This window comes from Cololabis saira, chromosome 3 (genome assembly GCF_033807715.1).
Source record: "Cololabis saira isolate AMF1-May2022 chromosome 3, fColSai1.1, whole genome shotgun sequence".
Lineage (NCBI taxonomy): Eukaryota > Metazoa > Chordata > Actinopteri > Beloniformes > Belonidae > Cololabis > Cololabis saira.
The window spans coordinates 26,496,532-26,509,264 of NC_084589.1; the positions used below are offsets into that span (position 1 = coordinate 26,496,532).

Genomic DNA, 12,733 nt, shown 5'->3' on the forward strand with positions numbered 1-12,733 from the left:
TAGCCTACAGGGTAGACGTATGCGTGCATTATGTGCACATCTATAATATTCATCCTGTGGGCAGGAGTGGGAGATCCCAGCCATGTGACTGTTGTTTGCAGCAGCAGAGAGGAGGTGTATTTGTGGGTTGTGAGGTTCACAGTTGACATTTCCTCCTTGCTACATGTTAGTTATGTGTTACATAAATGCATCATGAGGATATCCCAAGTATGGAAAGCAGAAGATTGCTGGCAATGAGATAGCAGTCACTCCGAATGATGTGTCTGAGTGAAAACTGGGATCTTACTGCTGGTAGTCAGAGGTCAGTGAATCACAGCGTGGTTTCTAATGTTACTAGAGCTAAGCAAAAGATTTTCAATATCCGCTTTTAGAATAAGACTTTTACATTAAGAAATACAAAGTGGTAGAAAGTGAAGTAAACCGTTTTTTTCTCTATTGCCTCTCCTTTTTTGTAAGACATTACAGATTGGGACAAACATCCTAAGCTGTGATTTACCCCCCACTGCCTAAAGCGTCTTCGGTCAGCATGTGTGTCTGTATGTGATCAGTGTCAAGACTTGTGTGTGCTTGTCCAACCAACCCTTAGGACAGACTACATACACATAAAACATACAGACGGTGTCCCCTCCCTTGTCCCTAAAGCTTTGGAGCCCTGAACCAGCTCGCCCCAGCATGCACTCATCCCTGCCCGAGGGGTCCTCTCCTGGCTCCTGCTGAGGCCACAATCCCACGCTCAATGTTCTGGACTTTATCCTCGTCATCTGCAAGGTTTTTTGTGAGGTTACCTGTCTGGTGACGAAGCCAAGAAGAGACTGCAAGATAAGACTAACTGATAGGATGGTTATAATTCTTCACTATCTGATTGAAGCGTAATCTATAACACTGTCCCTGAACAACAATAATCTGCAAGAAAATGCTGCACACACCTCATTGCAAAGGTTCTCAAATGACTGAAGTCGAGTCAAAAGAGCAAACATCTCTTTAATATGAAAAATGAAAAAAAGCCATTACCTGAGTCCATCAGTCTTACATTTAGAAATGCACAGTAAGAAAATTAACTAAATAATTAATTTTATCTCACAGAAAACAATTAACAAACCACAACACATAATAACAAATAAACAATGCAACAAGTTGCAACATAAAGTACGTCACAATGCAACACACCTGAGAGCAACTCAGTACAGATTTATAAACACAAAATGTGCACAAGCTGTAACACAAAGGAGACTAACACAACACAGTATCTTCAGGAATTCACTTACCGGTACATTTTTTTGCTATAACTAAAATGTTCCTTTATTTCTCTTTCAATCTCTCTGTTTTAATATTTCATTTGAGTACTTCTATTTGCCAAGAGAATCCCATACCATGAAGATGTGTATTACCATATACAATAGTGTTATTAACTCAAATAGCTGCAAGGTAATGTAGTACATGAAAGCAACATAATCTTTGTGTTCCTTTTTGTGGTCACCACAGTGGCTCAAAGTGTTCTGCATAAAGATTTGGGGTAGGTTATATGTCAGACACAATCCTCCTCATTTATCTGGGCTAGGGACTAGCAGGATGAGAACTTTGGCTTATGACCCCTTAATGTCTGTTGTTTTTTTTTTTGTTGTTGTTTTTTTTTTTCATGTCTGCAGTTTTTGTTTGTGATTTCAAAGCAGTCTAATTTGGTTAAGAGGAGCTCTGCTCTGTTTGCTCTGTTAGTGCAGTTCATATAAACTAGCCTGAAATCTGTCCGTCGGTGTCCTGGGGGCACATGTGTTCCTAGACAACTAGAGCAGAGAACATAGTTCCTTTTCTCACTATTTTAGAAATGCATTTAAAAGTGTATGCAAATGCTTTATCTGTTAATGTTTGGTTGGGTGACTAATAACATATTTTATGATGTGATAAACTCAAAACGTGCACCATATCATGCATGCCTTGGACTATACAATAACAACACATTGCAAAAACATAACAGCCATGATTGATTTTGACAGTTAATGATGATTTATGGTGTGATGGCATGATACAGACTCAGACTATTTTTCATATTTTTTTCATATCATATTATATATATATGTGTGTGTGTGTGTGTGTGTGTGTGTGTGTGTGTGTGTGTGTGTGTGTGTGTGTGTGTGTGTGTGTGTGTGTGTGTGTGTGTGTATATATGTATGGGAAAGGAAAATATTCAATCATATAGATATGAATATGTATATATGATTGAATATTTTCCTTTCTTTACATTGAACAAAACATTACATTACACAGCTTAGCTCCATCCATGTTAATCATTGAAAAACTGCAGACTGCATTCATTCTTAAATCCTGCCCTACTCCACTTCGACTTATATTTGTTTGTCTGCTGAAGAGAAGTTTTATAATATCTCTAGAGAGCTTGTTCTGTTTCCCTATAATCCTGGCTTGAAGTCCGAGTAACAAGAGGGCGTGTCGGCAGTGGAGCGGCGACGGGAGAGACGTTCATGTCCGCGCTGCTATTGGTCGGTAGTAGCGTGACGTGTGAGTGGCTGACGGGTGGGCGGAGCGAGCCGCAGAAAAAACAGACAAGTTGCGCTCATGTGAGACAGTCAACAACTGCAACAGTGTTGGAGCTTAACCGTAGTAAATGTTTAGAATATTTTGCCGCTGACTTATTTTCGTGCTTTCATTTATTTTTTTCGCGCATTAAATATTCAGTTATATTAAATCTTCACTGGCTATCAGAGTAAGCGGGTATCAGAGTAAGTTGCTGAAGTTGCGCGGAGAAAAAGAAGACGCTGTTATGGATGTGGCGTGGCTGATGTGCTTGGCGCTGAGCGTCGCTGCCGCGGAGAGACACAGCGTCTACTGGAACAGCTCCAATCCCAAGTAAGTCCTTTATTACACCTCATTTTTTTATTTTTTTATTTTTTTTACCTTGTCTGCACACATATTAATGATTGATGGAGGTAGAAACCAAAGGTATGTGCATTATTACTATATTTAATATATATATATATATACGCATACATATGCATACACATACATAAATATACACAAACCCAGTGATTTTTTTTTTTTTTCATTTTTGTTTAATATCTAACGCTCACTCAGCTGAAGTCTGTGACTGACCCAACACATGTGTATCTCCTCTCATGACTGGATGTAACTTCGTACTGGTCTAAATTTTTAACGCATAAAGTCTCATCCTGTGGTTTTCATCATCGTCCCTTCACCTGAGGCTGCTTGTTTTAATTCATAAGACAGTTACAGACCCATGAAACGCTAAAACTCGGCACTGTGTGTGGTGTTCCTTTACATTCCCTTGGCAGATTTGACATTAGTGTGCTGGTGTGTATATAGATGGACAGATGGACACATTCGCCACTATATTTAACCGCAACACGCAGATACTCACACACACACACACACACACACACACACACACACACACACACACACACACACACACACACACACACACACACACACACACACACGCAAACTGTGATAGTAGAAAATAGACTGACGAGTATGAACATGACCAGTGCTGTCTGAAGGGTCTGCACCTGTGTGTTTGTGTACTGTGTGTACAGTGTGTGTGTGTGTGTGTGTGTGTGTATATGAGTGTGTCATGGAAATAAAAGTTTATTAACAAATGGACATTATTTAAATCACTTGAGTTAATTGTCTAATATGCTAAATCCAGATATCAACACTTTGTGACAGTTTTGTTTTTATTTAATCAAGCAGTGTGAGGGTCACTGGGAGAGACCCACATACATGCTTATTGTTTTATTTTCAGGTCAGACACGTAATGCTATCCGACCACTCAGTGGGATCGATTGAGCTTGACATATTGCAGCAGGATTTATTGAGCTTTTAGCATGGGGCGAGTAATGCCAGTGCTTAATATTTTAAAATCGAGCTGTAACAGAAGTCCCTGTGTCTTTTCTGCCTCTCAGAGAGGTCAATTAAAACCTGCCGCTGAGAACCAACACAGGAGAAATCATCATGGACTTTTAGTCTTATGTTGATTACATTACAAGATCTATAATTGCCCTTTAACAATGTCAATCGGGGCTAAAAAAAAAAAAAAAGTACTTGAAATGATTGGATAGGAACCTTAATGGAAAGTCTTAACGTCATGAGTGGGGCATGTGTCATTAATGAGTCAAAGAGTTTGACCCACCTGAGTTGTTCACCTGAGTCACCACAGACACAAGGGGGGGCGGGGGAGTCTGCTCCAGGTGAGACAGAGGTGAAAAGTAACTTTTCCCGTAACCAGAGTCACTTCTGTATAAAGGAGGGAAACTGGAGCACTGAGATTTTCTTCAGATAAAGAAGGGGGTTGGTGGGAGGGGGTCAGAAAAAGAGAATGGCATGGTCCAGTACAAAGCCAGATCTGCTGTCTCTAATCCAACCCCGGACTATTTCTGATGTCAAATGGGAGTTGCATAACTCGAAGCAAAAATCATACAATAACACTAATCTCTTCTGCTGTATGACTAAACATAGACTCTCTGACACAGATAAACAGATGGACACACACGTAACACATCATCAACTTTTAACGTTGCACCTAGAGAAAAAAGAATCACAGGGATCTTCTTGCAAAAAACTCTTGCTGACCTCCACTTGATTAACCTCTATACACATTTAGTCTTATCTACAGTGTCACCCCCACTCTCACTGTTCTCCCTCATCCTCTCTTTGTCCACCTTCTCTCTTGTCTAACGTTTATCATCTTAACTAACAGCTCCACCTGCCCACAACCATCCCAGTGTGATCAATCAGTCACCTGTTCAGTGGATTGCATTGATCCATCAGCAAACTCTGACATGAGCAGACCATGGATAATTGATGCTAATTGATTCTGGGTGTGTTTGTGAGAAGCAGTCATTTGTCTTGTAGGAGGAGGACGGTGGCCAGATGGTTACAGCCCGCTCATTCATGTTTGGGAGTTCAGAGACGACAGAGAAGCAGTGGCAGCAGCTTTCAGTGGGCTGTGATTTCCAAAAACAGTCTACTCTAAAGTGCTTGATTTTTGTCACCTCGCCTGCAGTTATTGCGTAATCCTGTACTTTAACCTTTAAGCGACTTTTATTCAGTGATTGTGCTGGTGCAGGTAGAGTCTTGTTTATACTCTACGTGTCTCTGCCTGTGCCAGCTTTATTAGCGCGTATGAGGGAGACATTGAACTTTCGCTGCCCCAAACCAGCTTTTAACAGACGGCAATCTTATTTTGGTTGTGGACTGACGGTGCATAACTGTGTGTGTGCGTGCGCGCGTGTGCGTGCGTGTGTTTCAGTGTCGGACTACAACAGGGAGTGGCCATTACCGTAGACAGTCTTACCAAGACATGATAAATGTGTGACTCACACTTACATGCACTGGGGGGTTTGAGGGAGGACTAGGTTGTTAATATTAGCTCCAGCCAGCATTCCACCCTACTGTTACTATACTCAACTCCGTCAGCTGTGCGTGCAAGTGTGTGTTTGTGTGTATGTGTGTGTGCTTTTTCTCCCTCTGTACCTGTCTCTTCCTTTCACCGTCTTTCCACTCCTCCTTCTCTCTCCAGCAGCTGGTTCTCCTCCCAGACTGGTCGCTGGCTGTCAGCTCTCCATCCCTTTATCTCACTAGTTCAAGCAAGATGTCCTTCTTGGATGCTATTAACATTGTACAGCAGATTATCTGTGTTACAAGGCCGTCCTCATCCATCCTCGGTGGCCCGGGTGCCTGTCCCATGCTCCCAGTGTGTGAGCAGATATGTTTAATCAGGAGTTTGGTGTAATGTAATATTCTGTTGATCTCCTCTGGTGTCTGGTTCATCCTCCATGTATGGCTGCTGGAGCAGCCAGGCCTGTTTCTACATGTTACCCATGAAGAGGATTGCGTTTTAAAAGCAAAGATTTTTTTTTAGGTTTTATTTCTTGCGCTTTATTTTGCTGGTTTTTTTTTGTTGTTGTTGTTTTGGTTTTTTTTGTAAACGGTATAGTTCTCCCCCTCCCTCCCCAGCTCAAATCCCTTCTGGTTGTTGACTTCTAATCTCACTAGAATGAGAACAGGCCGCGCACACACACACAAACAGATTACAGACAGCTTGTAATCTGACCACCTGACCCACAGACATAAAACCATCATCCTGCTGGCCTCACACATTGTGCGTATATGATTCTGTGATCCTGTGATGTAACCACTGTTCTGTCAGCAGCAGCATAATCTCCCTGATGGAATCCATCATACAAGAACAATCAATTAGAAGCAGCAACTCCACTTAACTTACTCCGTCATTATCAGAAGGCTTTGTTAGTATCTCCTGTTGACATAACTGTCCTCTCAAATGGGGATACAACCTTTTACACATATCCGTGCATACATTTATCTATTTGAGATTATAAACCGCACACTGTATTAGTGCTTCTGATCAGGAGACATGATCATCCCTCAGATTATCCATGCACCCCTGTTTTCTCTCTGCTCTTCCTCTCGCTTCCTTATCTGTGGTCCAGACTTCCTCCCCTCTCTCTCTCAGCCCCCTCTCATTCTCACAGACCTTCCTCTGTTTTTGTCTGACTAATTTTCGACTGGCGGAGGACAGAGCCCCTCTCAGTCACCGCTCTGCAAACATTAGAGAGGCCTACTTTCACCCAGTGTTGTCCCTCTAAATGTGGGCAAGCATGCACATGTATGTGTATATGTATATGTGTGTGTGTAATGTCTACACCACTCATTCATAGCATTTCAGGCATGTCTTGGTTCTGATAGCCGCTTGAAGCTCACTCTCGCCCCCTAAAGGCATAACTGGGAAAAGCGGGATATGCATTCTTAAGTTTGGGGATACGTATCTTATTGTCTTGTGAATCAAACACGTGTGTGTGTGTTTGTGTGTGTGTGTGTGTGTGTGTGTGTGTGATGTGTACGCATATGTGTGTATATATACACATATATATGGTACATATATGGATGAAAAGATTATCTCTCTGTGACCACTTCCTCAGCATATTAAACCAGGCTTCATACCATGTGGCCTATTTCCATTCATCGTAGACAGAATGGGAGGCTAAAAAGCAGGGGGGAGACTGAAAGGAGTTTAGGGGGTAAAGAGGTGGGGGAAGGACGGAGAGTAGCAGTATGGGTGCAGGGCGAGGGAAGGGTGCAGGGTGGAGAAAAGAGATTTGTGTGGAGAAATTAGCCTGGATGAAGAGCTTGGGTTTATTATGTCAGTGTTAAAGGACAGGGCAAAGCAGAAGGGGTGGGCTGGTTTTGGAACAATAAAAGAGGGGCAGACAGAGGGAGGAGAGAGCGGACAGTGATGGATGAAAGGAGGGGAGACGTTTGGAATTGAATGAGTTGGAAACGCTGTCTTTAACAATTTTAAATGCTCTCACCATGCATGAGGTCTAACAGTGTCTCAACTATATTGTGCATCCATATATAAATACAAAGTCCATTACTAATGCTTCAATGTGCAACGTTTCCTACCTTTGGGACTATATACAGTATGGGGAGTTTGGTGAATTGGTGCAGAATGAATGAACACTTCTTGTTGGATTATGTTGCAATCTAAAGTAGAAGACTTTCCATTATGTATTAGATTAGTTCTAATATAGCAGCCCCAGTCGGAGCAGCTAAACCCGCTCTGACAGCTCCTCAGTCCATGTGAAAGGAGGTGTGAATCCGTCATACCGCAGCAAATGAATTGGGTATTATGTGTACACCTCACAGTAAGAGTGTGTCGGAGTAGTATAGGAAATTTGATGAGTGCCCCTTGTGAGAACCGTCCAAACTGCGGCCCCCCTGTTGTGGCATTCCACCATGCGCGCACTTACTACTGATTACCTGCGTAGCAAATGGAAGAGGAGGAGGGGCGGGGGCGATGCATCTGTTTGGCGTTTCAGCGGTGCTGACTTGCTCCTCGAACGTGTTTTGTGTGTAAAACGTACATCATCGGCACTGACTCGGACGGTAGTGTCTGTGAGCAGTTGTGACCCTGAACTCTAACCCCTGACCCAGCTGCCAGTTTGAAACACTCCCCCGCCAGACAGCCAAAGACAAGAAATTCCTGTGTCAGATGTTTGTCCCAAACCAAAATGAGCTGAGAGGTGAAGAAAGCAGGGACAAAAAGGAAAGAGGAAACATTGATGGCAGGAAAAGGGGGAAAAAGAACAAGGGCGGTGCAAAGACAATGGCACGACTTCAAAGCTTCAGTATAGACGAGCAAGTGTGGAAGAAGTCACCTACTGCAATAAGCAGCCTTGTGACACACACACCTTCCCAACTGATTCAAAAACTAGAGTCATTCAGTAGTGAGGAACGATCTGCAGAGGGGAACAAAGACAACAACCTTCAACCTTGCTGTTTACCCACACCTCAGTCACACACAAGGGACTCCACTAGATCCTGACAAACAGATGCTTTCAGGAGCCCAGGGCACACGATGCCCTGAATACGGGGTCTTCAGAGAATCTTAAATATGTGCATGTAGAGAAGCCAGCTCGGGAAGAAGAAGCTGCATGGAAAGTAGGTTTCCATAGCTGTCACATGTATGCGACTCTCACTCTCCTGAGAAATGTCAGTAGAGGTGAGCCCAGATGCAAGTGTGCAGAGCTTTGATGAGCAAAGACATAAAGAAGGACAAAGAAGACTGCAAGGGCCGGGATCATCCATGTTTTTTTTTACTTGCGATCATATAAAGATAACACAATTACTATTAAGGAAAAAATAAAAATCACACTTAGCCATACCGAATAGCACATTTTACACATACATTACTCAGGGTAGTGAAAGCTCTACGGGAGTTTAGATAGAGGGGCTGAAGGGGCCCTGTAGCCTTCAGGCATTCTGTCTTTGGGGAGGATAAGGGTATAATTACACCCTATTCATCCCCCCCTCCCGTCTCCTTCTACAGAACACATTGGCCCCAGACCCCTAACAGCTTTTAATTAGCCAGACCAATGGAGAAGAGGAGGAGGGGAGGTAAATGAGGAGGTGAAGAGCACGATAAAAGGAGAGCATTCTAAAAGTGCGAGCCATGAATGAATTTAGCAACTGAATCTTTCTGTTTTGTCGGCTTCTGACAAGCCTGTGTTTTCACATGGAGGTCGGCCCCCGACCACTAACAAGGATGCTGTGTGGGAAAAAGGTGTATCCCATGCTATTTAAAACTATTCTTTACTTCAGAGGGAACCACTCGAGACCTCAGAACGTCTTGTTTGTTCCAACCCTGTGATTACTGGTTTGACTGAAGAAGAAAAAAAGGAGAGGAGCAAGATGAGATCAGAGATTATTTGGCCAATTAGGTTGCTGCAGACGTGTTTTCTTTTCCTTTTACTGAAACACTCGCCTTGACAGACGCACAAATATACACACACCTGCGCAGATGTGTACACACTTACAAAGACCCGTTACTGAGGGAAAGCACTGATTATAGTAGACACTATACACACGTAGAGCGTGTTTGTCTTCCTATTAGCGCTGAATAACAAGTGTAGGTCTGTGCTCTGCCAACAAAGCATGTTTTGACAGGTATGGTAGGACATACAATACATTACACACATACGAAGGAGGAAGGAAGGAGGGGTTAGAAACCCTCACTTGGAGCCAGTGTGTCTGTTCCTTGGCCAGGGGGTCCTAACAGGAGCCACAACAACAGGACAGGAAAGGAGCGGTGGGGGTGGCGGGGGGTCAGAGCCACCGTGTCTCCAGCTTTGATGATCGCGGGGGCAAACATTACAGCACACTTAAACCGCGGCAGACGCACCGGAGCTGATTTCTTGTCACTTTCGATGTCTATAACCTGCAAAACGCAACCATCCAACAGCCACCTCTCAGCTCAAGCTCTGATTAGATTTCCAGGTTAGAGCCTGTCACCCCTGAGGATGTAACAGGAGTAATGTGCAAATAAAAATCTTTCTTCACTCCCTGTCCTTTGCCAGATCTTACAACAAGAATTACAGCTGCACATCACACACATGGCCACACCTTTCGTCAAGTTCACTGCAAAGGGAAACCTTAGATACCCAAACCTGGAGGTTGCAGCAGTTAATTACATTTTTACACTGCTCTGCCCCAGTAAATCTCTTCCTAAACCAGCACTAGCCACTTATTAACAGTTAAGCTTTACTACGGTGAGAGTTTAACACAGATATCTGATTCAAGCTGGTGAAACTCTTGCACAGTCTCTCCGTACTTCATTAGAAAATGGGATGCATAGGAAGTAAGTAAAGAAGAGACAGGGAGGCTTGAAAAGAGCTGTAAAACTAAATAAAGGGGGAAAGAGGAAAATAGTTTTCTGACCATTTTTACCACCTCTGTCTTTGATGAAGTTAAAGAATATAAGGAGAGCCGGTTAGCCTAAGATGACACAGCTGGAACACGGTTTGTGTTTGTCTGTGTGGAAAAAGGGGGAAAAAAGGGCGTGGAGGTGTAAGATGGTAGTAGCATTTCATCAGATTCTTTTTGTCCAAAACAAAAGGAACAGGTCTGGCCTGATCTTTCTAATTGTGTTCCTTGGATGAGTTTGTACAGACACACCGAAACACAAACATCCTCACGTGCCATTTCACTGTCACCAAACCAGTCAGCCTCATCTCCGCAAAAGTTTTCTGTCGACTGTCCGTCTGACTTAATACTCATGAGTCATGATGCATCTTTTGTGCAGAAAATTAAAAAAACTCTTTCTTCCTGTCTCCTGCAGCTTCCTATGGGATGAGTATACGGTGGAAGTGCAAATCAATGATTATCTGGACATCATCTGCCCCCACTACAACCATGGAGAGGTGCCATCGCACTCAGCTGAACGCTATGTGCTGTACATGGTGGAGAAGGACGACTATGACGTCTGCAAACCTCACTCTTTCGATCAGCTCCGCTGGGAGTGCTCACGGCCCTTCGCTCCTCACGCTCCGGAAAAATTCTCTGAGAAGTTCCAGCGCTTCACCCCCTTCACCTTGGGAAAGGAGTTTAAAAAGGGGGAAAGCTATTATTATATCTGTAAGTATCACTGGAAACATGTTTTATATATACTCTATCTGTTGGGATTTTAGAGTTGTTTACATTCATTAAAAATAAAATAAAAAATTAAGAAATATCTGGTCTTTTTGATTTTTCTTCAGCCAAGCCTATGCATCACCGCGGTGAAGATTGCCTGAAGTTGAGGGTGGATGTAGTTGGTCATAAAGACTCTGGAAAGACTCACCTAGACAAGTCTAAGGCCGAGGAGACAGAAAAAACCTTCGATGGAGGAAAACCGAAGGTTCCCACAGCGGGAGGAGTTCACAACCCCTCCAACCGGCTCCCAGCAGGTGAGGATTCGTTAAAAAGAAAAAACAATCCCAGACAAAATGGTCACAGTGTCTAGTCGAAGTCAACCTCAGCTGGGAATGTTTACCGTTGCTGAATAATGAAATCCTGTGTTGACTGACTCTCCTGTCTCTTCTCTCAGACGACCCTGCTGTGATGGAGCCAAATGTCCAGCGGAGCATCGGCAGCTCAGCAGCACAGCTCGTTTCCCTGTCGCTCCTCTTCACCATTATCCCAGTCTTATTTGCCCTGATGCTACACTGAGACCCACCAAGACACGTAAACAAATGGACAATACTAACCTGATGCTGGTCATTGGGACGTGATCACTCCAATTTTATTTTTTTTTTACTGTATTTTTTTTATTTTATTTTATTTTTTTATACAAGCATGGACAGTGTGTGTTGGATAGTGTGTTTGATGTGTTTTGTCTGAGTAAATGTGGAGCGTGGATCGCTCCAAAGACGTGGACCTCAAAGACTTTTTTTCTTACTGTATTATGAGGATGGAAATTCTCACTTTTGACCATTCAAAATGCACATTTCTTTTCATCATTAAACATAAACAAGAACTCCAAGCATAGTGATCAAAATACGTGTTGAAAATGATGGCAACATCACATAATCATGTAATATCAGGTGTTCTTGTCGCTGGTACAGCTGTGCATTGTATTACCAAATGCTCACTCATTTTTTTCCCTCCTCTACATGTAGAGAATATATTGTTTTTTGTCTGTGTGTTGTTGTCAGTAACTGCCAAAGTGGTATACATAATGTAGGATATTTATCATGTTGTGTAGCACTCAGCTCCTCCTTATATCTCCTCAAGTTTATTAACTGTTTTGTTTTTTTTTGTTTTTTTTACGTCAAACCATAGTAATGTGCTTGTGATGATGAAGCATTTGTTTTCCCCAAGTGAAAAATATAACAGTAAGAATCATTGAAAGCATTAGGCATCTGCTTTTTATTCATTCTCAGTAAATTCCATGTTCTCATGAGGGTGAGGATCCCCGAAAGAAAGCGACACCAAAAACAGAACAGATGAGACAAGAACAACCAGGGGTTTCAGGAGCTGAGCTTCATCAGTACTTCAGTCATTCATTTGTACTTTCTTGACGGTATCATGGTACACTGGTCGATTGTCCAGTTTCATCTTGCTTGTCGATCATCAAACCTAAACCGGAAGGGGCTTCTTAGAGTCCGTGTCTTTTATGTTAACCATACTTGTGTCATTTTGTTAGTGTTTATATGTATATTTGTACATAGAGAAAGGTATAAGAAAATGTTTTAAGATGTGAAAAATATTTCGTGAAATTTAATAAAAACATGTAATAAAAAAATATGTCTGGTTTTTATCAACTACGGTGATTTTCTTTCTTTTTTTTTTATTGCAACAACATTCCCTGGATCTTCAGAACCCGCTGAGATCATAAAGATTTTGATGTATGACACAAGTTTTT

General features: G+C 42.5%; 1 protein-coding gene across 1 annotated transcript; it reads left to right on the forward strand.

Moving 5' to 3' along the window:
- Positions 1-2,564: 2,564 nt before the first annotated feature.
- Positions 2,565-12,293, forward strand: efna1b (ephrin-A1b). Its single transcript, XM_061716883.1, has 4 exons — positions 2,565-2,859; positions 10,670-10,965; positions 11,088-11,276; positions 11,417-12,293. The coding sequence occupies exons 1-4, from the start codon at positions 2,774-2,776 to the stop codon at positions 11,536-11,538; spliced, it is 693 nt and encodes a 230-aa protein (XP_061572867.1). The 5' UTR covers positions 2,565-2,773; the 3' UTR covers positions 11,539-12,293.
- Positions 12,294-12,733: the final 440 nt, after the last annotated feature.